The sequence below is a fragment of the Rana temporaria genome, chromosome 1, assembly GCF_905171775.1.
Source record: "Rana temporaria chromosome 1, aRanTem1.1, whole genome shotgun sequence".
Classification (NCBI taxonomy): Eukaryota; Metazoa; Chordata; class Amphibia; order Anura; family Ranidae; genus Rana; species Rana temporaria.
In genome coordinates this window covers 483787496-483814976 of record NC_053489.1, presented here as the reverse complement: position 1 = coordinate 483814976, position 27481 = coordinate 483787496, and the positions used below count along the sequence as shown (strand labels likewise).

The window sequence follows — 27481 nt, the reverse complement described above, 5'->3', positions numbered from 1 at the left end:
TGGTGTTGCGCTCCCTCATGAAATAACATATAAACCTAGATATATGAATCTAGAGAGAATAAATTATGTAAAATTATATAAATAAATATATAAAGTCCTGCTGTGCTGCAAACAATGGGCCAGATTCAGAACGGAGATACGACGGCGTATCTCCGTATACGCCGTCGTATCTCTGAGTGTGCGTGGTCGTATCCATGCGCCTGATTCAGAGAATCAGTTACGCATAGATTTCCCTAAGATCCGACCGGCGTAAGTGTCTTACACCGTCGTATCTTAGGCTGCATATTTACGCTGGCCGCTAGGTGGTGCTTTCGTATAGTTACGCGAGGAATATGCTAATTAGGTATTTACGTACATCCGGCCGGCGCTGTGGTACGGAGCTGTGGTACGGAGCTGTGGTACGGCCCCACCCCCTCTCTTTCCTCATTGACTAACTGACTTTAATTGACAACAGCGGAAGCCAATGACGCCACTGTTGTGTCTCAGCCAAACTGGAGGGAGAGTCCCGGATGGCCGAAACACTTGTGCACAAAGATGGGGCTCAGGTTACTGTTAGTGGGGCCGAGGGGGGCTTCTGCACGCAGAAGGCTTTGAGCCAGAGTGCCCAAACTGCAACATAAAACCAACTTATTTATTTCAAAGTGCCAACATCTATCACCATGCAGAACATCACACATCTCCATCACACTGTAAACTTCTAGCACATATTATGTATTTACCTTAAGCTCACACCTCTTTGTTGTCTGGCCACTCAGTGAGCTAAAGCACATTACACATCACCATGTAACTCATAGCACACCTCCACACCATGCGTCACACCCCTCCATGCAGCTCATGGCACACTTTCCTCTCCATCACACATCTGGTCCCCCCTCTGCAACTCACCACCCCCTCCCCCCTCTGCCATGGTACAGTGACACTCATGTAGCCCTACTTGCTCCCTCTGCTCATACATACCTCTCCTGCTATCACTATAGCACAGAACATGGTCACGTGGTACGGCTCATCACCGGCCACTCCATTTTAATCTCAGGGCCTTCTCACCAATGGAAGGAAGCGGCTGCACTCAGGTGACCCCCAGGCAAGCGCCTACTTCTCCTTCCGCACTAGTCAATTGGCTGTTCAATCCCCGTCCAAGGGAGGTGATTTGCCAGTCTGTTAGTCTAATAAGCCTTCCACCCACAGCTCCCCTCAACCACTGGGCCAGGGTTGTGGGTAAGGATCCCTTGTTCTCATCAACATGGGGACAAGGTGCTTTGCTAGGGGGGCTTTGTGTGGTTCAGGGAGGAGTGGGACACATACGTAACCCCTTTCCTGGCCATGTAAGCTGAATGCTAAAGAAAATGTCTGGTATGGAATTTGTTTTTGTCTTTTTGCCTAGGGCTCCCCCTTAAAATGCATACCAGACTTGAATGGTTTGGTATGGAGTTTGGGTGGAACCCCACTCTATTTTTTGTTTTTTTTATGGGTTCCCCCTTAAGGTTCATACCAAACCTAATGGGCCTGGTATGAATTTTGGGAGGCTCCATGGCATTTTTTTTTGGACTCTTCTCTGTGCCGAGGGGGATAAGTAGGTGGCAGATCCATAACAAACAGAAAGAAGCTGTCACATTTAAATGTGGTAAGAATACCACAGCTAAATGTTTTTTTTTTTATAAATTCTTTTTATTAAAGCTTTTTTCATGTTGTTGAGTTACAAAACAGGGCCATAGGGGCATACCCCGGCCAATCATTGCACGTAACTACATGCACAACAAAAAAACAGTTAACATCACACCTTAAAGCTAAATATGTCTAGCTAAACACTACCTAAACACCTCTCAGGTTACACATGTCAGGACTACAAAAGGAGTTAGGCCGCGTACACACGGTCGGACAAAACCGATGAGAATGGACCGAGGTTCAGTTTCATCAGTCCAAACTGACCGTGTGTAAGGCCCATCGGTCTGTTGTCCTTTGGTCCAAAATTTTAAAACATGCTTTAAAATGGAACCGATGGCCCGCTGCCCGATCGATCCAAAGTCCAAACCGATGGTTAGTACAGAAAGCATCGGTTCAAAACCCGTGCATGCTCAGAATCAAGTGGAAGCATTGAACTTTGTTTTATTCAGCACGTCGTGTGTTTGACATCACCGCGTTCTGACCCGATCGGTTTTTGGAACGATGGTGTGTACGCACATCAGACCATCAGGCCACTTCAGCGGTGAACCGATGGAAATGGCCCGTCGGACCATTCTCATCGGTTTGGAATGACCGTGTGTACGTGGCCTTATTGTTTCTTGTAGGGCCCCATCCCATTACTTATTGTCTGAATTGAAAGCTACAGGAGTATTTGGGAGTAGGTACTATTGTCTTTTTGTCTATGCTTCACCTCCGTCTACCTATTCAGAATGTGGGCCTCAGCTCTTAGTGTTACAGGTGAGTACAAAGGGGATCTATCTGAGTTACTCCCCAGGGGGGCTGGTCGTCTGTTGTGGACTCCGAGTCTGTCCACAGATGCCAGACTTTTTCATATTTTTTGGGGCATCCTCAAGACAGCTAAATGTTTCACACTGCAGGTGGAGGAAACTATTATATTATTGCGTTAAGTCATTCACAAAGCTCAGTGTTTACCAGTGTTGCACTTGATATAAAACCAAGGGAATTTTCAACTCAACCTGCTTACAGAGATATTACTGAGCAATGTTTTCAAGGGACCAGAGAAATTAGCAAAACATTGGGCATGTTACCATGGTGGCCATGACATGGTACTTTTTCACTGTGGCAATTGGTTGATCTAAAGTTACCAGGAGAAAAATATGATGATTAGCAATCTGAATATATGGCTGATAAAAAGTAAACAAAAGACCACTTCAAATGATATTTTAATACATTTATTATAATTGTGTCTTGTTATTTTTTTAAATGTAATTTGAAATTCTTTATGGACATTCAGATTAGTGAATAAATAATGACCTCCTGCCTTTGTACTTGTATTTACAAGGAGTCTAGATTTAAAATGCTTTATTTCTGCTGGTGACATTTATGCTCCCTGTTATTTTCTAGACTAAAGTGAAAGCTAATCACACAGATATAGCGAGAGAAGAAGAGGAGTCAAAGTTCGAAGATGTTTATGTAGACATGGTCAAGAGTGCAGGTAAATAGCATTTCTTTTCTTTTTATTATTTGTCTGATTGCTTTACTTAAATAAAAAAAATACTTTCATTTTCATGCCTTTCCATCATAGTTCTTAAATTTTGGCAGCAGCTGTAAAGGTTATTGATAGCTTCACTGAGTTGGGAAAATGTCAACAATCTTAAAAGATGGTAAGAAAATGTTTGCTGCAATAGTGTAAAGCTGACACCATTTAAATAACTGCAGTGTGTCATGTTCATATTTTTATTCTTACTCTTACAAAACCTAAAAAATAATTATAAAATATATATATATATATATATATATATATATATATATATATATATATATATATATATATATATATATATATATATGCTTTTGTAGTATTTTGTTCACAAATATGATTTTAGACACGCTCATTTTTTTTTTCACAGTAAAGGTAAAGTAACATGGTAATTTTATAATAAAAGTATTCAAGAGGATTTGCAAGATACAGTATAAATCATAGCTTTTTCTTAATAAATACATTCTTTGTGCTTACATATGAGTGCAATGATATAACATATTTTTAAGTATAAAAAATACTAGCTAAACACACCCTATACTTGGTGTGATGTAAGGAAAAGAGTTGAGCACTTTTAACCACTTCAATACCGGGCTTTTATACACACCTCCATACAGGGCCTATTCTGGCACTTCTCTCCTACATGTACAAATCATAATTTTTTTGCTAGAAAATTACGCAGAACCCCCAAACATTATATATGTTTTTTTAGCAGACAACCTAGGGAATAAAATGACGGTCATTGCAACATTTTATCTTGCACGGTATTTGCGCAATAATTTTTTAAACGCCTTTTTTTTGGAAAAAAAATGTTTCATGAATTAAAAAAATAACAAAATAGTAAAGTTAGCCCATTTTTTTTGTAAAATATGAAAGATTATGTTACACCAAATAAATAGATACCTAACATGTCACTCTTTAAAATTGCGCACACTCATGGAATGGCGCCAAACTTCGGTTCTTAAAAATCTCCATAGGCAATGCTTTGAAATTTTTTACAGGTTACCAGTTTAGATTTACAGAGAAGATCTAGTGCTAGAATTGTTGCTGGCACTCTAACGCATGCGGCGATACCTCACATATGTGGTTTAAACGACGTTTACATATGTTGGCGGGACTTACGTGTGTGTTCGCTTCTGCGTGCGAGTTGCCGGGGACAGGGGCGCTTTAATTTTTTTTTTTTTTTTACACTTTTTTTTTTTTTTTTACACTTTTTTTTTTTTATTATCACTTTTATTCCTATTACAAGGAATGTAAACATCCCTTGTAATAGGAATGTGTGTGACAGGTCCTCTTTATGGAGAGATGCGGGGTCAATAAGACCTCACATCTCTCCTCCAGGCTGGAAAGCATGAGATCGGTGAAAAAAAAATCACCGATTTCATGATTACTGTTGCTTAGTAGCGGCTTTGTTTACTTACGGGGACCCGGGCGTGACGTCATCACATCGCGCCCGGGTCCTCCGATGGTCATAGAGATGACTGGTGACCCAATGGCACGGGAGAGCCTGGAGAAGCATTGGATGGCAGCGGGAGGGGGGATGTCCCCTCCCGTCGCCTATAACAACGATCAAGCGGCAGAACTGCCGCCATGATCATTCTTATGTTGCACAGAATCGCAGACAAAAGAGAAGGATATCTGAATGATGCGTCTAGCTGCAGGCATCATTCATATATCCCCCCACAAAGCCCAGGACGTCATATGACGTCCACCCGGGATGGGAGATCCCCTCTGTGGACGTCATATGTCTATGGGCCGGTATTGAAGTGGTTAAAGAAGTATTAAATAAAAAAGAAAATATTTATTTTATTGCAGCTTACCAATTCTTAGATGTGATGGCTGCTTTCATTTTCTTTTTAAGACTTAATTTCCCTTATTTTTACATGGTGATCTGGCCAGTAAGTCTGTTGTTGTTCAAAATAACTAACTCTCTTAAAGATGTAGCAGTCACTGACAGGGGTGCTTGCAATAATCAGATTTTTATTTATTTATCTAAAACCTTTATTCTAAGAGAAAACAAAACTGTTTATTGTAACTGCTTATAACTTGTGAGCTGGAGTTAGGTTTTAATTTGGTAATTAATTTAAATCTACTAGTGCATCTAAAGCCGCGTACACACAATCAGTCCATCCGATGAGAACGGACCGATAGACCGTTTTCATCGGTTAACCGATAAAGCTGACTGATGGTCCGTTGCGCCTACACACCATCGGTTAAAAAAACCATCGTGTCAGAACACGGTGACGTAAAACACAACGACGTGCTGAAAAAAACGAAGTTCAATGCTTCCAAGCATGCGTCGACTTGATTCTGAGCATGCCTGGATTTTTAACCGATAGTCGTGTCTACTAACGATCGTTTTTTTCCCATCAGTTAGGAATCCATCGGTTAAATTTAAAGCAAGTTGGCTTTTTTTTAACCGATGGATAAATAACCTATGAGGCCCACACACGATCGGTTTTGACAGATGAAAACAGTCCATCAGACCGTTGTCCTCTGTTTAACCAATCGTGTGTACGAGGCCTAACACTCCACTTTCCCCAGACTGACAAAGTTCCTGTCCATAGGTGCCCCTATGCTCCTTCATTCAGTGCAGGTATTCAAATACAGGAGAGGGTTTATTTACAAAAACTGGAGAGTGCAAAATCAGGTGCAGCTGTGCATGTCAGCCAATTAGCTTCTAACTTCATCTTGTTCCATTAACCTCCCTGGCGGTATGATTCTGTCTGCAATTACGTACCAAAAGCGGTACAATTATTTTGCAAGGAAATTTGGCGTTTTATACTGTAGGCCTGTAATTCTTAGGAATAACTCACTTAAATCTGACCAAACAAGAATCTAATAGGCATCCCGGGTATGACATTTTTTTAAAAACAAAATTATAAATTATAATATAATAAATAATTATAAATAATTATAACAAATAATAATATAATTCTAATAAAAATTATTCAATAATGTAATCAAATCAAAATCACTGAAATTTTCTCAGTTGCAAAATTGTCGCTGTCATTATTTTTTTTTTTTTTATGACGAATTTCCCCACAAATCGCTATCGCACAATTCTGCAAGTGATTATAATTTATTATCGCTGTTTTCAAGCTGCTCTAAAACCATTTTTGACATAAAGGGACACTTTTGGTTGCTATGGACAATCTACAGTTTGCAGGGAGAAAGAAAGGTTTTTATTATATAAAAGTACATGTAGGACACAGGGCAGACCACTAGGGACAAGGGGGGTGTGTATTTTTTACATACAGTACTGTAATCTATAAGATTACAGTATACTGTATGTATAGTGTTTGTTTACGCTTTTGAATTTGGCGCCGTTCTCCGCTCCCGTGCGTCGTAACGTCGCAGGGAACTGAGATCGGCGGCACAGGAGGACGCTGTGTGAATCGAGCGAGGTCCCGCTCGCTCACAAAGCGCGGTGACATCGCTGGATGCAGGACAAGGTAAGCCAGCGCACGCTGCAGGCTCTGCATAGCTTACCCCTAGCGTGACTCAGGGGATACCGATCGCAACATAAAAAACCCACCCCGAGTCACGCTCGGGGTTACCGCCAGGAGGGTTAAGCATTGACAAAACAACCTGGAAGCCAATTGTTTTCTATGAAGAGCTGCACCAGATTTTGCACTTATCAGTTTTAGTAAATCAACCCTGAGGCATGTTACTGCATACCTCCCAACTTTCTGAGATGGGAATGAGGGACACCTATCAGCAAAAGTATGCAGGCATAGGACACACCCATTGCCACGCCTCCTTAAAGGAGAATTGTACAAAAAAATAAGATTAGTTAAACCCACAAGTTCTTTTTTTACCACTACTATTTCTTTATATTGGCTTTTGGAATTTACAAATGCAGCAATTTAGAAATCAGATGAAAGTTTAGCACTGGGAAACACTTTTTGATAGATAAAAAGTGCATTTTATATACAACTGTATAGATCAGACCAAAATGAGGGACAAATGAGGAGAATGAGGGACAGAGGGACATTGCTTCAAATCAGGGACAATCCCCCAAAATCAGGGACAGTTAAGAGCTATGTTACTGGCCAGATCATCAGGTGAAAACAGAGGGGAAAAAGCCTAAAAAAACAAATTAATGATTGGTAAACTGTAATTAATTACATTTTTGCTTTTGGGATTAGTACCACTTTAAATCAGGATAAGATATGGGTCCCACAGGGCCATGGTCCATCTCTGTTGCCACTGGCATAATAAAATACATACTGTAGAAATATGAATCTGGAGTCAATGTTAAAATAACACAGCTAAGAACCTGCTTTAAGCAATAGGGAAGACCCTTTGCCTTAACTTGGTTGGAAAGTATTTTTTTTTTAAAACAAATGTTATACTTACCTGCTCTGTGCAATAAAATTCCTCTTTTTCTGGGGTCCCATGCTGGCACTATTGTCTCCTTCTCTTCTCGATGTGGCACCATAGGAGGCCTTCTCTTCCTATTGTGGCACACTTGCGGGCTTGATCCCGAACTGCGCTGTCTGCGTCCATAGACATAGACAGCATAGCTCTGCCCTGCCCTGCCCTTGCTTCCTTATCACAGGATTGGACTGACTGGTAAAGCCTGTGAGCGCAGAGAGAGCCACTACAGTTGGCTACTGGATCGAGTGAGGGCTCAAGCAGGTATGGGGGGGGGGCGGTTAGGGGGCGATACTAATACCTACTTTTGTTTACCTTAATGCAGAGAATGCATTAAGGTTAAAAATGTTTGGGCCTTAGAACCACTTTAACTACAATGTAGGTTTTCACATTATGATGAGAATGTTATACAACCAACTTAATATTATCACGTAATATCCAGTAGGAACAATTTACTAGGAAAGTCTCAGACCTTTATGCCGCGTACACACGATCGGAAATCCCGACAAGAAAAGTCTGATGTGAGCTTTTGGTCGGAAATTCCGACCGCGTGTATGCTCTATCGGACTTTTGCTGGTGGAATTTCCGCCAACAAAAGATTGAGAGTGTTATACCTGAAGGGTTCCACATGTACTGGCACTTTAAGGCTGGCTCCACCCAGCAGTGATGACAAGGGTCAAGGGGTATAGTAGCCATCTTAGAGAGAGCACATTTAGAAAGCAGATAAGCTGTACTGTCCTCAGATGCATGTTGCAGTGTACAGCCTGTACTGAATAAACATCCATTGTTCCAGACCAGAGTCTTGTGTCCCTCACAACACAGAGGATATAACAGAGAGCAGGTTCTCTATTTTTCTGATGGAAAAAGTTCCATCTGTATGCAATTCCGACGCGCAAAAAAACACGCATGCTCAGAATCAAGCAGAAGAGCCGAACTGCCTATTGAACATGCTCGTCGCATGTCTTGGACATCACTGTGTTCTTGACGGTCGGAATTTCCGACAAGATTTGTGTGACCGTGTGTATGCAACACAAGTTTGAGCCAACAGTCCATCAGAAAAAATCCACGTTTTTTTTTTCTTTTCCACGGTTTTCCACGGTTTTCTTGTCGGAATTTCCGATCGTGTGTACGCGGCATTAGACATTCATAATTTTACAAGCAACATTGCTAGGCAGCTGTTTTTTCAATATTAATATGTAGATTCCCTATATAGTTGTATTACAGTTTTCTTTCCACATAGTTCATGTTTTATTCTATAACCATTAAAGATGCAGATCAGCATACTACCAATGACGCATATGGAAATGGATACGAGGAGTGTGTCAACAAGGCCTATGAAAGTGAACACGATGTACTGGAGTATCCTGCAGTTAACAGCAAGGAGGAGAATGATGAGGACAATGATGAGGAGCATCCTGAGCACCTTGTTTCTGATGAGACATCAGGAATAATTGATGAATATTGCTGCTCAATACAAGCTGACTATTCTTCAGGGCCTTTTATAAATGATGAACTTCCTAGTGTATTGCAAGGTAAGGAGCAAAGTATCTTATCTAAAATTTTAGAGGTTTAGACATTTTTCTACTAATATGTATACTGTAAAAAATACATAGAGACCCTCATGCTTTTTGCATCTGTGCTTGAAGCATTGCTGATATTTTAAAAACAAATGAAACACATTGCTAAACAGCTACTAGTATACAGCAAACAGCTGTATGACAGAAAGTCCACTCATTTTTCCTTTATCTTAGGCCCCGTACAGACGAGCGGACAGTCCGCCGGACCGTTTTCATCGGACATGTCCGCTCGGAGATTTCTGTCTGATGGTTGTACACACCATCAAACAGAAATCCGCGCGGACAGGATACGCGGTGATGTGGCCGCGCCGTCCCCGCGATGATGACGCGGCGACGTGCGCGACCCTGGAAGGTCAATGCTTCCACGCATGCGTCGAATCACTTCGACGCATGCGAGGGCTTTCGGCCGAGCGGACATGTCCGGTGAGTCGTACAGACGACCGAACATGTCCGACGGACAGGCTTCCAGCGGACATGTTTCTTAGCATGCTAAGAAACATTTGTCCGCTGGAAACCTGTCCGCTAGGCCGGGAATCCGGTCCGGTCGGCCGTACACATGACCGAACATGTCTGCTGAAACTGGTCTGCAGACCAGTTTCAGCAGACATGTTCGGTCGTGTGTACAAGGCCTTAGTGCTGCGTAAGCCACTCTTGCCATAATTCACAAAAAAACTTTTTCTGTGCAAGGGTCTGCATCTTGAACTTTTCTTTTTTGACTCATCACTATTCAGATTCAAATCTCTGGCAAGTCTGAATCTGTCTGCCGGCTGTGAGAAACATTTTAGCATTGATACTTTAATGCATAGGTCTTTCATTATGTGAGAAAAGGCAATGTGCCTTCAATGGGCATCTTTGTAAATACCTCTCCGGTATTCCAAATAAGTAAGCAAAAGAGATTTTCAGATTACTGAAAAAAAGGAAGTAGTATGGACTGGTGCCCTATGCTTATGCTGAACACCTAAGCAGGTAGGATGTGTACTCTATAAGCAATTCAAGGCTTCGTTTTTTAAAATGTCATTGCAGTGTATATTTATGTACATTTTTAATAGCTGAATACATGTTGTCTTATTTCCATTTCAATAAGAAGTACCAGCACAGCATCAATTAGATGGGAGGAAGCAAAAACACAGTTATAAAGCAGAAATCATTCATATATCTAGGATTCTTTAACCACTTACCGACCGTGCTATAGCCAAAACACACAGCTACAGCGTGGTCGTCCAGTTCTAGGCAGGTGTCTATTGATGCCAGCCCTGAAATCCGCAACCCCCTTCAACTCTCTTCAAACACAGCTGTTTACAGATCAGGATAAAGGGCCAAACACAGTGGCTGTTTACCATGTGATCAGCTGTGTCCAATCAGCTCATTGCATGTAAACAAATGCCGGTTATCGACATTTCCTTTCCTCAATGCTGTCACTGTATGAGGAAAGCAAAGCAGGTAACCAACTATCCTGTAACAGGGGACATTTACACTTATAATCAGGGCACTGATCATCAGTGCCCTAATTATCAGTGCAGCTCCATCAGTACCAATTGACCAAATTATCCTGCAGTGCAGCATATCAGTGAGTGCTCATCAGTGCAGTATATCAGTGCTCATCAGTGCTACCTCATCAGTGCCCATCAGTGCTGCCCTACAGTGCAGATTATCCATGCCCATCAGTGCAGCCAATCAGTGACCATCAGGGCAGCCATCAGTGCCTATCAGTGCAGCTTATCCGTGCCCATCAGTGAAGCTTATCTGTGCCCATCAGTGCTGCCTCATCGGTGCCCATCAGTGCAGTCTCATCAGTGCCCATCAGTGCAGCCAATTAGTGACCATCAGTGCAGCCACCAGTGCCAATCAATACAGTTTCATCAGCGCACATCAGTGAAGAAGAAAAATTACTTATTTCCAAAAAAATTATAACATAAACAAAGAGTTTTTTCATTTTTTTAATCATCTGTCTTTTTTTGTTTGTTTAGCAAAAAATATAAAACCTAGAGGTGATTAAATACCACCAAAAGAAAGCTCTATTTGTGTGGAAAAAAAATCTTTTGGTGCAGTGCGCAAATGTCATTAAAAGTGCGACAGCACTGAAAGCTAAAAATTGGCCTGGTCTGGAAGGGGGTGAAAGTCCCCAGTAGGCAAGTGGTTAAACTAAGAAATTACTCATTAAACCCACTCACTTAACTGTTTCCCAAAAGTTACATTCAGGGAATGAGTTTATGGTCACCCTTGCATCCAGAACCCCTGGTATATAGTAAAGCATAACTAAATACACCACACTTAGTAGAGATCCTAATTACAAAGGCAGCTGTACACTCATTACACCCTTTGTAGCTATACCCAAAGATTAAATAACCAACTTAAATACATTCTCAGGCTTACTAACTGTCTTTACTGGCATAAGGTAGACATGGACAGCCACATTTCTACCCAAGAACAATGGACAGAAAGATATCTGCGCTCCCATTTCATGAACTGCTGCAATACTGTAAGTCTACCACTTTTTTAGGACCGAGTACAAGTACCGATACTTTTTTCATGTACTTGCCGATACCGATTACCGATACTTTTTTTTAAATGCAGCCATGTGTCTCCAAATGCAGCCTTGTGTCCCCAAATGCAGCCTTGTCCCTAAATGCAGCCTTGTCCCTAGATGCAGCCTTGTCCCTAGATTCAGCCTTGTCCCTAAATTCAGCCATGTCCCTAATTCAGCCATGTCCCTAATGCAGCCATGTCCCTAATGCAGCCATGTCCCTAATGCAGCCATGTCCCCGATGCAGCCATGTCCCTAGATGCAGCCATGTCCCTAATGCAGCCATGTCCCTAATACAGCCATGTACCTAATGCAGCCATGTCCCTAATGCAGCCTTGTGTAACCTAAGAGAAAGCCAAGTCCCCCCCCCCCCCCGCCGCTGCCGACATTTAGTTGATCAGCGCTGGGGGAACATAACAGCTTTCATTTGAATAGCTGTGTGTTCCCCGCCACGCCTCATGTATAGACATTCCCCCTTGCCCGGGCACTTTGATAGACAGATCACCCGTCCAATCCTGGGACGGGTGATCTGTCTATCAACGTTTCTGGGCAAGGGGGAGTGTCTATACATGAGGCGCGGCGGGGAACACACAGCTATTCAAATGAAAGATGTTGTGTTCCCCAAGCGCAAATTAACTAGATGTCGGCAGCGACGGGGGGACTTGGCTTTGTCTTAGGGGACTAGGCGGCAGCAGCTCTCCTCTCCTCCATACGAGGACTGCTCTGCTCCGCTCTCCGCCCCCTCTCCACCCCCTCTCCACCTGCACTCCACCCGCACTCCACCCGCACTCCACCCCCTCTCCACCCCTCTCCACCAGCTGTCAGGGAATTTTTTTTTTTTTTATATTTTATTATATCTTTTCATGTGACAACACTGAAGAAATTACACTTTGCTACATTGTAAAGTAGTGTGTGTACAACTTGTATAACACTGTAAATTTGCTGTCCCCTCAAAATAACTCAACACATAGCCATTAATGTCTAAACTGCTGGCAACAAAAGTGAGTACACCCCTAAGTGAAAATGATCAAATTGGGCCCAATTAGTAATTTTACCTCTCTGGAGTCACATGACCAGTTAGTGTTACAAGATCCCAGGTGTGAATGGGGAGCAGGTGTGTTAAATTTGAGTTATCACTCTCTCGCTCTCATACTGGTCACTGGAAGTTCAACATGGCACCTCATGGCAAAGAACTCTCTGAGGATCTGAAAAAAAATGTTGCTCTACATAAAGGTGGCAAAGGCTATAAGAAGATTGCCAAGCTTCTGAAACTGAGCTGCAGCACGGTGGTCAAGAAAAAACAGCAGTTAAACAGGACAGGTTCCACTCAGAACAGGCCTCGCCATGGTCGACCAAAGAAGTTGAGTGTGCATGCTCAGCCTCATATCTAGAGGTTGTCTTTGGGAAATAGATGTATGAGTCCTGCCAGCATTGGTGCAGAGGTTTAAGGGGTAGGGGGTCAGCCTGTCAGTGCTCAGACCATACACTGCACACTGCATCAAATTTGTCTGCATGGCTGTCGTCCTAGGAGGGAGCCTCTTCTAAAGATGATGAACAAGAAAGTCTGCAAACAGTTTGCTGAAGACAAGCAGACTAATGACATGGATTACTGGAAACATTTCCTGTGTGGTCTGGTGGGGCCAAGATAAACTTATTTGATTTAGATGGTGTGAAGCGTGTGTGGCGGCAACCAGGTGAGGAGTACAAAGACAATTCAAGCATGGTGGAGAAAGTGTCATGGTCTGGGGCTGCATGAGTGCTGCCGACACTGGGGAGCTACAGTTCATTGAGGGAACCATGAATGCCATCTTGAACTGTGACATACTGAAGCAGAGCATGATCCCCTCCCTTCGGAGACTGGCCTACAGGGCAGTATTCCAATATGATAATGACCCAAAATACACCTCCAGGATGACTACTGCCTTGCTAAAGAAACTGAGGGTAAAGGTGATAGACTGACCAAGCATGTCCCCAGACCTACACCCTATTGAGCATCTGTGGGGCATCCTCAAATGGATGGTGGAGGAGTGTAAGGTTTTTAACATCCACCAGCTCTGTGAGGGAAAAGGGACTAGCGGCTCCAGGTGGGAACTCAGATAAATATCCTCCGCTGCAGACAACTTAGGTGCAGGCAATGCACTTAGCAAAGCAGGAGATTGTCTCTGGACAGCCGCACTCTGAACAAATTGTAGCCTTTTATTGAAAGAAGGACAGCACTACAAGTCACAGTAAAATAAACCTATGACTTTGAAACGTGTCAGAAGTAAGGTTTTATTTTGCTGTGATTTGTAGTGGTTATATCCGCTTCCTTTAGGAGAGTTAGGCAGAAAAAAAGCACTTTGGCCCAGATTCTCATATCTGGGCATAAAACTGTGTGTGCGTAACGTATCTAGCAAGTTTTACAGGCAAGTGCTTTATTCACAAAGAACTTGCCTGTAAAGTTGTGGCGGCGTAGCGTAAATCACCTGGCGCAAGCCCGCCTAATTCAAATTAGGAGGGTAGGGGGCGTATAGCATTTAAATTAGGCGCGTTCCCGCACTGAACATAATGCGCATGCGCCATCCCTAAAGGACGTCATTGGTTTCGACATGAACGTAAATGGCGTCCAGCCCCATTCACGGACGACTTACGCAAACAACGTAAATTTAAAAATTGCGGGAACGATGGCCATACTTAACATTGGTTGCCCCTCATATAGCAGGGGCAACTTTACGCGTCGCAAATCTAACGTAAACGACGTAACTTCACTGCGTCGACCGCGCGTACGTTCGGGAATTTGTGTATTTTGCGACACCTAGCGGCAAAAAAAAAAAATTGCATTTTAGATCCGACAGAATCAGTCGCATAGATACGACGGCCCAGATTAGGACTTACGACGGCGTACATTGCGTTGCGCCGTCGTAAGCCCTTTGAGAATCTGGGCCTTTAAGTGTAAACAACACTTTCCTCAGTGCAGCTCCATCCAGGGAGAGTGGTTCCCCGGGTAGAACCCACACCCTGCTCTAGCAGCTCCAGTTTCTTTCTGCCTAACGTCAGGAGAGGACAGGCACTCTGGAGTCTCTGTACTCTGGAGATTTTTTTGAGATTTTTTTCGCTTTTTATTATTTTGTTTCTGCATTTTGAATCCTGTGATTCTTCTATCAACAGCCGACTGGGTGACAGGCTGGGTCTTGACTCTTGTAGTCCCCCCTATGTTCGGCCATCGAGCGTGTGCCGGCCCTCAGCTCAGCTCTGGGTAGTCCACGACAGGCCCCATTGCTCCAGGGGCGGCCGGGGAACTTCATGTTCCAGGGCACACATATGACCGGTCTCTATGGCCTTGTCACAGTGTGTCTGGCCGACAGCCATGCCGTTAGTGGACGTTGGTTCTGTCCGGGATACCTCCAGCCGGTAGTCGCAGGACGGGTAAGTAGTGGCCCCTTGCCCTGGCAAGGTGGTTTGGCTGGTGTTTTCCCTGGGGAGGTCGACTAAGAGTCCGCCCTGCTTTCTTCTCTCCCTTTCCTCTCCCTCCTTCCCCTGACTGGCTAGCGGCTGTGAGGGGGGGCCTCCTGGGGTTTCTTTATTACCAACCGGGGCCTGTGTGTTGTGGGGGACGGTGTTTTTACTCTGGGGGGTGCTACTGTATGCTGCTGTGTAGTGTGAGGTGTTTGGTGCATCACTGGGGAATTTAAACTACGCCACGGAAATGTCTTGGCCTCTTGTGACAGTTTTAGCACTGCAAAACGCCGCAAATCTTCCCTGCGGTGACAGACGCAGCACAGCCAGCACATCAGAGCACACCTCAGGTTTTTAGCGCTCTCTGCAACCGGGTGAAGTGGTGAGTCCCTGGGAGGCCTCTGCTTCTATTTTTGCAGCCGAGAGGTGACCGGTGGGTTGTTCTGCCTTGCAGTACACAGCGGTGGGGCAACATGGAACCTGAACGTGGTGTTTCTGCCCCAGCAATGCCTGAGTTATACTTTAATCCCCCTGCCCCTGCCGCATCTGTTGAAATGTCGGCTGTCCTTGAGGCACTTCTCGCCAGGTTTGAAGCAGCTAGTGCCCAGAAGGGGGGTACAAAGCGCCACCTCCCTGAGCCTGCTTCTGGGGATGTCTCTGACACAGACTCATTGCCTGCTGTTGCTTCAGGATCTGATTCTGTAATGTCAGATGATGCAGGCTTAGCCCACACGGACTGTCAGGATGACTCTGTCTCAGGGTCAGTGGATGAAAGGGAATTGGCGGGGGCACCGGTCCGGTCCCTTTTGGGTTCCGCAAACTGCCCAGCACCGCAAAAGTATTTGCCTGTATTTCATATTTGGAGCAATTGCTATGTGAGGAATTGGACACCTGGATACACTTCCCTTGCTTTCCAGAGCCTCCACCTATGCGGTGGTGCTATGCCGCCTTGTGTGGCTGAAATACTGGTCTGCGGACCAATCCTCAAAGAAGGCTTTGGTGGATTTACCCTTTAAGGGTGAGCGGCTTTTTGGGGCGTCCCTGGATGACATAATTAAGGATGCCACAGGTGGTAAGAGCACACTGCTCCCACAGTCTGGGAAGGGCAAGGAGCCTCGCCGTAGGCAAGGGCCCTCTTTTACTACCCCAAAGCTTTTTTTTGTGCGCCCAGTGCGGCGGGAAAGAATTTGCAAGGTGCTAAGGCGCCCGCTGCAGGGCAGAAGCGTCCCTGGTTCCACAAGCCTAACAAGCCTGTGGACAAACCTGCTTTCGCGTGAAGGTCTGCCCCGCCCGTGTCTGGGGTGGGGGGCCGGCTTCGCGAATTCGCGGCTCGGTGGAGGTCTCTTCTCTCCGACCGTTGGGTTTGCGAAGTAGTTTCCTCGGGGTACAAGATAGAGTTTCTCTCTTGTCCACCGAACAGATTTTCGTCGGCAGGCTCTGTCAGGGGCTGTCCAGGATCTACTGGACAAGGGAGTGATTGTACCAGTTCCCTCGTTAGAACGGTTTCAAGGGTTTTACTCCAATCTGTTCATAGTCCCCAAGAAGGAAGGGGTCTGTCCAATCCTGGACCTCAAGGCCCTCAACTGTTTTGTCAAGTTGCAAAAATTCAGGATGGAGTCGATTCGCTCGGTAATAGCAACACTCCATCAGGGGGACTTCCTGGCATCCTTGGATATCATGGACGCATACTTACATGTTCCCATTTGCACAAAGCACCAGAGGTTTCTGCGCTTTGCGAGCGGGGAGGACCACTTTCAATTTGTGGCCCTCCCGTTCGGCCTGGCCTCGGCACCACGGGTTTTCACCAAGGTGCTCGCCCCAATCCTAGCCCTGCTGAGGCAGCACGGGATCGTTATCGTAGGATATCTGGACGACCTTCTCCTGAGAGCTTCCTCAAGCTCAGAGTTTGAAGGGGACGTGTCTATCATGTGTCAGACTCTCCAAGAGTTCGGCTGGCTTCTGAATATCCAGAAGTCAGTGTTGGTTCCGTCTTTGCATCTGGAATACCTAGGACTAGTCCTGGATTCCGCGGAGGCGAGGGTTTTTCTCCCCCTGGAAAAACTCCAGACACTGCATTCTGCGGTGCAGTAGTTGTTGACCCAGAAGTGGTCGTCTCTTCGATTCTGTATGAGAGTTCTGGGTCTGATGGTGGCCTCTTTCGAGGCAGTTCCTTATGCCCTATTTCACACCAGGGAACTACAGAAGGAGATTCTGTTACGTTGGGACAAGCTCCCGTCATCTCTGGATTACCAGATTCAGTTGAGTCATCTGGTCAAGTCTTCCCTGGTGTGGTGGCTGACGTCTCTGGTGCTTCGGACCGGGAAGTCGTTTCTGTCGTGCCAATGGACTGTGGTCACGATGGATGCCAGCCCTTTACGGTTGGGGGGGCGTTTGGGGCATCCAGTCAGCCCAGGGGCGCTGGACTCAGGAGGAGTCCCGCCTTCCAATCAATGTACTGGAGCTCAGAGCAATCAAGCTGTGCCTTGCCAGGTGGTCCCTGGAGCTGCAGGGCCGACCGGTCAGGATCCAGTCCGGCAACGCCACGGCCGTGGCGTACGTCAATCATCAAGGAGGCACACAAAGCTCGGCTGCAGCGTTGGAAGTATCGAACATCCTTCGGTGGGCCGAAAGGTCCGTCCTGGCTCTGTCGGCCGTGTATATTTCGGGAGTTCAGAATTGGCAAGCCGACTACCTAAGTCGCCAAACACTGGACCAAGGAGAGTGGTCACTCCACCGGAGGTGTTTCAGTGGGGCACTATATTTGTGGACCTCCTAGCGTCCCATCTCTATCGGAAGGTGTCACGGTTCGTGGCCAGGTCAAAGGACCCGTGGGCGGACACATCAGACGTGTTGGTGGCACCTTGGGGTCACTATCGCCTGATTTACGCCTTCCCTCCTCTGAAGCTTCTTCCTCATCTGCTGCGCAGAGTAGAAGCCGAGGGGATTCCGACTATCTTGATCGCCCCAGAGTGGCCGCGCCACTCCTGGTACGCGGACCTGGTGCGTCTGGTGTCAGACGCCCCCTGGTGTCTACCCCTGAGGGAAGATCTTCTGTTGCAGGGTCCAATCTTCCACCCTGCTTTACGGTCGCTGGCTTTAACGGTGTGGCTGTTGAGAGCCAGGTTTTGAAGGACCAGGGTCCATCAGGCTCAGTGGTTTCTACCATGCTGCGTGCACGGAAGTCTACTTCACGAAGGATTTACCATCGTACGTGGAAAGCCTACATCTCTATGTGTGAGGAGATGAAGTGGCACCCTCGTACATATGTGGTGTCCAGGATTCTGCTGTTTTTACAGCGGGGCGTGGATCAGGCTCTCGCCTTGAGTACGGTTAAGAGTCAGATTTCTGCTCTGGCCGCTTACTTTCAGCGCCCCTTGGCGGCACACTCCTTGGTGCGTACGTTTGTACAGGGGGTCCGGCATGTGACCCTCCGGTGCGCCATCCGCTACCCCCATGGGACTTGAATTTAGTATTTTCGATGCTTCAGGATGCTCCCTTTGAGGACATCCGAAAGATCCCTTTGTTGACTCTGTCACAGAAGGTGGTTTTTCTGGTAGCAATTACCTCGATCAGATGAGTATCTGAACTGGCGGCCTTGTCTTGCAAGGCTCCCTACTTGGTCATCCATATGGATAAGGTGGTACTGCGACCTCAGCCGTCTTTTCTCCCAAAGGTGGTTTTGGCTTTTCACATTAATGAGGACATTGTTCTTCCATCCTTATGTCCTCAGCCGGAAAACCAGAAGGAGGGCACTTTACATTCCCTGCATGTGGTTCGGGCCCTACGAGTGTACCTATCGGCTACGGCTCCGTTCCGGAAGTCAGACTCACTGTTCGTGTTGGTGGTTGGCCCCAAAAAGGGACTGGCAGTCTCGTCGGCCACCATTTCTAGGTGGATCCGACAGGTTGTGCTTCAGGCCTATGCCCTGAAGGGGCGGGCGCCTCCCTTTCAGGTTACGGCGCATTCGACCAGGGCAATTGGTGCCTCTTGGGCTTTCCGGCATCAAGCCTCTGTGTTACAGGTGTGTAAGGCAGTGACCTGGTCGTCGGTCCACATTTTTTCAAAGTTTTACAAGGTGGATGTGAGTGCATCTTCTGATGCCTCCTTCGGCCGCAAGGTGTTACAGGCTGCAGTTTAAAGTTGGAGTTCCTCCGTTTTGAGTAACTCCTGTTTTGTTTGGGGTGTAAGCTTGGCTTGCTGTGTTGTTTTCCCACCCCTCAAATTTTTTTACACTGCTTGGGGACGTCCCTAAGGTCAAAGGCTGCTGTGTCCGTCCATGAACGGAAGAGAAAATAGGATTTTTGTACTCACCGTAAAATCCATTTCTCTGAGTTCATGGACGGACACAGCACCCACCCCTCCTTTTGTTTGTACTGCTTGTTACGAACTGGAGCTGCTAGAGCAGGGTGTGGGTTATACCCGGGGAACCACGCCCCCTGGGAGGAGCTTCACTGAGGAAAGTGTTGTTAACACTTAAAGTGCTTTTTTTCTGCCTAACTCTCCTAAAGGAAGCGGATATAACCCTAAGGTCAAAGGCTGCTGTGTCCGTCCATGAACTCAGAGAAATGGATTTTACGGTGAGTACAAAAATCCTATTTTTCTTTTTTACCTGTGTGCATCAAATTTTAGGATGTATGCTGACAATCTTTTCAGTTTACTGTTAATTTATCTTCATCACCCCATCATCATCATGATTCGGATTATATAAGCTAATAAAAAGACTATGCTTAATTGAACACAGTAAATTGTATCATAAAATGCCCCTTAGGAAGATATTGAAAATTATTTTATCACAAGATATCAGCCAAAAGAAGACAAGCAATTAAGAGCTTTGATAACTTCTCTCTAACAGCCATTTTGTTGCATTTTGGACTCATTTTTAACATGTTAGTAAGCAAGCTAGAAATTATATTATCTACAGCATAACTGTCAATCTACATTTGAGGAAGCATTTTTTATAGAGCGAGAGGACATCTAATCTACAATATTTATCATGCTGGATGCTATCAGTTATGTACATTCTTCCCTGTGGCTGACTTGAGCATGCTAATCTCACAAAAACACTGACAGGACTAAAGTAAAAACTAAGAAGAATTGACAACTGAATCCAGGACTCCACTAGATGTTTGTAAAGATATTTTTACCAGATAATTTTATTCTGAAGCTCAGATGACTTTTTAATGATTAAAAAAGCCAATACATCACTTCTGTTACATTCATGTGTGACACTATTTTAAAACCAGAAAGATCCATTGGCTTCCATCGTTACTTCTGATTTGTTTTCGACAAAAGCTTACAACTTAATTAACCAAGTTGAAAATCCAATTAGTTTCAATGTTTTCTGTAGACAAGATAATACAGCATCAATATGGTTCATCGTAGCTTTAGTGTTACAAGTCATCTCAGAGCTGTCTGCAATCATTCCTTCTAATTTACCACCTGCAAAATTTTGAGATGAGTTATCTACAGCTCAAACAGATCCAGCATACATTTATTCAAAGAACTGTTAGTAATGCTTATTTTTTTATTATTATTATTATTTTTTTACTATGTGATAGTTAATAGTTTGCTCTTTGTAGAATGAACTTAGCAAATTTAGGAAGCAATATATATTGATACAATGATACATTTTTTATTAAGCAGTTTTGCCCTTTATAGGCATTATTACACAAACATAGTACTGGAGGCAGTGAAAAATTGCAAATTTTTAGTAAATTTTTTTAGCAAATGTTGTTTATCCAGCAGATCTGACTCTGTGCAGCCATCATTAAAAATATTAAACATAGTTACATAGTTACATAGTAGGTGAGGTTAAAAAAAGACCATTAACTCCAACCATGTGTGTGATTATGTGTCAGTATTACCTTGTATATCCCTGTATGTTGTGGTCATTCAGGTGCTTATCTAATAGTTTATTGAAACCATAGATGCCCCCCGCTGAGACCACCGCCTGTGGAAGGGAATTCCACATCCTTGCCGCTCTTAGGAACCCTATAAGTAGTTTAAGGTTAAACCTCTTTTCTTCTAATTTTAATGAGTGGCCATGTGTCTTGTTAAACTCCCTTCCGCGAAAAGTTTTATCCCTATTGTGGGGTCACCAGTATGGTATTTGTAAATTGAAATCATATCCCCTCTCAAGCGACTCTTCTCCAGAGAGAATACGTTCAGTGCTCGCAACCTTTCCCCATAACTAATATGCTCCAGTCCCTTTATTAGCTTTGTTGCCCTTCTTTGAACTCTCTCCATTTCCAGTACATCCTTCCTGAGGACTATTGCCCAGAACTGGACAGCATACTCTGGGTGTGGCCGGACCAGAGTCTTGTAGAGCGGAAGAATTATTGTTTTATCTCTGGAGTTTATCCCCATTTTAATGCATGACAATATTTGGCTTGCTTTGTTAGCAGCAGCTTGCTCCATAAATTATTGAAGCAATATGAAAGAGATCTAAAATGTTATTTTGAATTTCCTGTGCAGTTAATTTACTAAAACTGAAGAGAGAAAAATCTGGTGCAACTCTGCATAGATACCAATTATCTTCCAGGTTTCTTGTCAAAGCCTAATTAAGTAAGCTGAAGTTAGAAATCTGATTGCCTACCATGCACAGCTGCAGCTTTGGGCAAAGGCTACTACTGACATCTTAGTGTTCCGGAAGTTTATGTTTTATGCTGGCTTGGTGACAATTTTTACATACATTGGGGCAGATCCACAGAGATCTGCACGGGCGCAGCATATGGGAGATACGCTACGGCGCTGTAACTTACATTTTTAAACTTCGAATCCTCAAAGAATTTGCGCCGTAAGTTACTTGCGGCGTAAGGGCGCCTAATTCAAATCGGCGAGTAGGGGGCGTGTTTCATTTAAATGAAGCGCATCCCCACGCCGAATGAACTGCGCATGCGCCGTCCCTAAATTTCCCGCCGTGCATTGCGCGAAATGACGTCACAAGGACGTCATTTTTTAAACTTAGACGTGACTTACGTCCATCCCGATTCACGGACGACTTACGCAAGAAAAAATTCAAATTTTGACGCGGGAACGACGGCCATACTTAACATGGCAAATCTAACTATACGCCGCATAAAAGCAGCTTTAACTATACGTCGGAAAAAGCCAACTAGATACGATGTAAGAGAATGCGACGGCCGCGCGTACGTTCGTGGATCGTCGGAAATAGCTAATTTGCATACCCGACGCGGAAAACAACGCAAACTCCACCCAGCGGACGCCGAAGTATTGCATCTACGATCCGAAGGCGTACAAAGCCATACGTCTGTCGGATCAAACCCAGATGCCGTCGTATCTTGGTTTGAGGATTCAAACTAAAGATACGACGCGGGTAATTTGAAAGTACGCCGGCGTATCAGTAGATACGCCGGCGTACTCTCTCTGTGGATCTGCCCCATTGTGTACAGGACGCCGTGGCTGGGTCCTGGAAGGACCCTATATTTCCCCTCTGTTTGGACTGTGGTCCCTTTAAGGGAACAGAAAGAGTTAATGTACCTGTCTAAGGAAGTGGCTTAAAGCAAGACAGGAAGTTGTAGGTGGGTGTGGAGGAGTATAGTGGAGACTGTGCATGGTGAATGGTGGACAAGGAAAAGCTGTGAAAGCTGTGGAAAGCTGTGAAAGCACTTGGCAGTGTCCTGCCTGGAATCCTGCTACTTGAGAACTTACCTGCAAGGACTGTTTAACTGCGATAGCAGTTCTGAGCTCTACAAGTCAGTGAGACTGATTATTTTTTTTGTTTTTGCTGCTGTGAAGCCATTTAAGTTTAATAAACCTCAGTTTTGATTTAAAAGCCTGTGTCCTGCGATCTAGCTGGTTCCCCAAACTTTGCAATTGTTTTTAATTACATGTAAAGCCTCGTACACACGACCGGTTTTCTCTGCAAAAACCAGCAAGAAAACTGCTTCTTGCTGAGATTACCATTCGTGTGTACGAGGCATTCAGGTTTCTCGTCAGGAAATCTGGCCAGAATCTCTAAGAGAAAAAAAGAGAACCTGCTCTCTTTTTTCTTGTCGAGATTCTTGTCGGCCTGTTTCCCGACGAGAAACCCGAGAGTGTGTATACTTGCCTGTCGCCGTGGAAACCCGCACATGCTCGAAATGACTTTGACGCATGCACGGTAGCTTCCACGGCATAGGTAGGGTGAAGCAAGATGGCGGCGACGGCATCGAATGTGACGAGCGCATGCTCGTCATACGCGATGACGTCACCACCGTCTTTCCTTCTTCTTTCGGGCGGCAAGAGTTTCTTGCCAAGAATCTCGTCAGGGAAAACAACGTTTTTTTCCTGACGAGATTCTTGCCCATGTGTACAGGGCCTAAGTGTATTTCCTTGTTTTAATAAATATTTTTGAAGTTGTTTACACTATGGAGAGGCATCTTTTTCTTTGTTTTGCATGAGTACATTGTTGGAAGTCCAGACATTGCTGTTTGCTGTATGGCTTTCTTGGTGGCTAGAGAAGATGTATGGAAGGTGCTACTGATATATATGGAAAACAACTGAAGCGCTTACATGACCACTCCAATAAAGGGGGTCATAAAAAGTCTGTAAATGTGCATTCTACTATCACTCTGGGTGAAGGTGTTTATTGGTGGCATCACTGACTCAATTCTGTTTGAAGAGGAGCAAATTTATCTGCTCTGCACTTTTGATGGGACTTTTCTTTTCACTTTTCTATTTGGTTTGTAACCTCAGGTTCATATATTGGGGCTCTATTTTCTATTTATTATGTATTGCACTTGATTATTTAATGAGTGCAACATAATTTTTTTAAGAACGAACATCTAATTTTTGTTTCTGTTGCTGTATTTCTAGATATATTTTTGCACAAATAGCGTGGTTTTTATAATTTTAGAGCTGCAGCTTGTAACTTGACCTAGACTTTCTACTAGCGTGCTACAATAAAGGCACACTGCAGCTTCCTTTTTGCCTAGGCAAACTCTGTAATGCATTTCAAAGTGTTGTGTGGCTGTGAGATGGACATTGTAATAGTAGAGGTGGAAGGAACCATTGGGTAGCAATGCCTGTTTCTAAACCCCCATCATTAATGTAATTCTGTATTCGGAGGCAGGAGTGGGCTGGATATCTATCTTATGATGTAAAATTCCTGTGAGACTAGAAGAGCAGAAGATGCCTAGGCACTGTCACGAGTGAGGAAATGCTCTGCTGCCTCCAATCAAGAATTATATATTAAAGTTATAATTTAGTACTAATTGCTGTATTTCCTTTTAGACAGACACATTTTAGATCCAAAGTTTAGCTTCAATTTAAGATGATGCCATAAGGGGGTTAAAAATCCAATTATAGTTCCATGTAAAGAAAACAGCTTTTAAAATTGAAGTATATGTAAAGGCAATTTTTATTTTATTGTTTTGGATACGTAATGGACCGTAATGCGAGGCTTTCTCCCTGGTGTGGTGAAAGCCTCTTGAGGGGGGAGGGGGCAAGCAGGAGGGTCAGGACGCCCACTAACACACAGCTCCTTTCTCTATCTGCAAAGTAGAGAGTGTCCTGACACTCCTGCTTGCCCCCTCAAGAGGCTTTCTCCACACCAGGGAGAAAGCCTCGCATTACGGTGTGTAGTTACAGACAGAAGAACAGGAAGTGAGTATTTCTCAGAAGAAATAAGGACATTTTAAAGCAAAATCGAAGGATGAGGTAAGTGAAGGAGGACTGCACTAAGGTAAAGGAAGCTATTTAGGGGGAAAAAATTACCTTTACAACCCCTTTAATCGCACAATACAGGACGCGGAGCTACTATTCATGGATAAAGGGTTACAGTATATGCTGCTACCTTCAGGTGATTAGACACTGGAATTTTTTTCCGCTAGGGCTGCCCTTGAGCATACCAATATAACCCACCCATTCCATGAGGCCCTAGTTTTTTGCTAATGGATCTGTTCCCCTCTAGATAAGTACAGTATATCTTGTTTTTTTTTTTTTAAATCCTTCAATTTTTTCATCTGAAAAATCTTTGATTCATGCATTAGGTGCTCACCTTGGCAGGAAGTGCAATTTGTGATGTTAGCTGCAGGGTGCTATACATGTGCAGGGCTGTGGTAAATTTCTATGGTTCTCGGACCCTGAAAACCTCTTCAAAGGTATGTCCACCGTAACAGGCGAAGTCTGGACCTTATTTGACCCAATGTTGTGGATACGGTAATACAGGGTTTGCCTCTATATGGATGTCAGGTCATAGCACATTATGTGTTTTATTGGGCAGTGGTTTGGGGTGTTTTTCACATTATTGTGGTAACCCCTCCCCTTTTGTCTCTAACTCTTCTCGAAAAGCTCTTTTAAAATTGGCTTTTCTATCCTATCTTAACCTAATCTCACAAGTATGAAATAACCGCAATACACCTACAATATGAGATTGTTCCACTGAGATTCCCACTGGGGACCCCCTGCAGGGGTGCTGGGACAAAAAGGCCAAAGAGCATGCTGAATATGCTTGTATGAAACGTCTTCTTTGCATGTCATTTGATTGTGAACTCTTCTTGTAGGAATCCCTTGACAAATCCATTAAGAAGTAATTGGGGGTTCTCTTACCCCAAAAGAAAAAAATTAAGTCTCCCATTCATACAGCTTCTACCTTTACTTAAAAAAAGGCATTTATGTCCCTCTGGATTCCAAATGGCTAAGACATCTGGGTCCAATCTGTCTTTTCAGGGGGTACAAAGGAGGATTTCTATCCCTGTCCCTTCCTCACTTTTTACCTTTCAATCTACCAGCTTCAGACCAAAAAGGGCAGATTTGCACCATCTTCAAGCACAAGGAGTGGTTGTATGAGTTCCTTCATAAAAATCGTTTTGAAGATATTCCAACCAATTTACATGGCTGTTGAAACACAAGCTCCAAAGCATAGAATCTGATTTCATTATTGTCATCCTACACTTGCTAAATTTGCCACTGCACATTGGAGGTTTAATTTGCATGGTGTAAGAACAGAAGGCTAATCTCTAGGGAATATAATTTTTCCAGGGTGGACTTGACCAGCATCTGACACTTAGTACCCTTAAGGGACAAGTTTCTGCCTTATCCATCCTTTTCCAGAAACCTTTAGCCTCTCAGTCCCGATCAAGACTTTTCTAGAGCGAGTTGCTCATATAATTACCCCAGTTCGACATTCTGTGTCAAATTGGCTTCTTAACCTGGTGCTCTCTGTTTTTCAGAGACACCCCCTTTGAAATTAAATACATTCCTTTGGAAGACCTTACCTTTGAGGTTGCTTTCTTGGTGGCAATCACATCTGTTAGGCATGTTTCTGTGATAGTAATATCCGCTCTCCATTTTGAATCGGCCTCTTAAATTTTAACTAGTAAAACTGTATATTTATTCTCACCATAAGGTTAAAGTGATACTAAACAGAGAAGTGTTAATTGCCATAATTTATTCACATTAATCATGCATGCTCGGAAGCATTGAACTTCATTTTTCTCTGCACGTCGTTGTGTTTTACACAATCGGATTTTTAAACGATGGTGTGTAAGCAAGATTGATGAAAGTCAGCTTCATCGGATATCTGATGAAAAAATCCATCGGTTCGTTTTCATCAGATGAACCGATCGTGTGTACAGGGCATTAGTGCCTTATTCCTGCAGCACTGTTGTGTATTCACATGATCTTTTCCTGTTCTTTGTCTGGCCAGCCCTGATTGGTACTTTTCCAGTTGCATGACAAAAACAAAAACAGTTTTAGAAGAGCAATTCAAATTTAAATTATAAATATCTCCCTGCTTCCCTTCTCGGCCCTGTCCAGTCGATTTGGGCTGGCGCCCTGGATGCTTTTCCGCTACCACCAGTTGCAGCACGCCTTCAGGGCCCAGTTCACTACACCCCCTGTCCTTCAGGCCGACGTGGTTGAGGACCTGTTGGCCCAAAGCTCTCTGAAAAGGGCTCTGTCCACTCTGTACCTGACGATTCTCAGTTGGGACTCCCCTAAGATAGAGGCCTTGTGGAGGAAGTGGGAGGTGGATGTCCTGTCCCTAGACAGAGAGGCGTGGGAGGATTGCTTTGAAGACAGTTATAAGTTGGTGATCTCCTCTAGGGATAAACTGATACAGGCTAAGTTCCTGCACAGGGTGTATTTCACCCCTCAGAGACTGCATGGGATATAGCCGCAGCGTTCTCCTAACTGCCCGCGATGTTGCACCTCGGAGGGTACATATATGCATATGTTGTGGACCTGTTCTAAGCTGTTGGACTTCTGGTCCGCTGTTTTTGAGACTATTAATGTCCGTCTCCACCTGGATCTTCCGGTCTCCCCGGAGCTGGCGCTCTTGGGGGTACAGGACGATGAGCAGAGACCTAGGTGTACCAAGTTGTTGATGTCTTTATTGTTTTTTTACGCACAAAAAGCGATTCTATTGAAATGGACCTCTAG

At 44.3% G+C, this 27481-nt stretch overlaps 1 protein-coding gene across 1 annotated transcript in view; it reads left to right on the top strand.

Moving 5' to 3' along the window:
* Positions 1-27481, top strand: part of BANK1 (B cell scaffold protein with ankyrin repeats 1) — a 421880-nt gene that overhangs the window by 284652 nt on the left and 109747 nt on the right. The window contains exons 8-9 of the mRNA XM_040329952.1: positions 3046-3136; positions 8830-9093. Coding sequence (XP_040185886.1) covers positions 3046-3136; positions 8830-9093 — 355 coding nt within the window. The remainder of the gene's footprint in view (positions 1-3045; positions 3137-8829; positions 9094-27481) is intronic.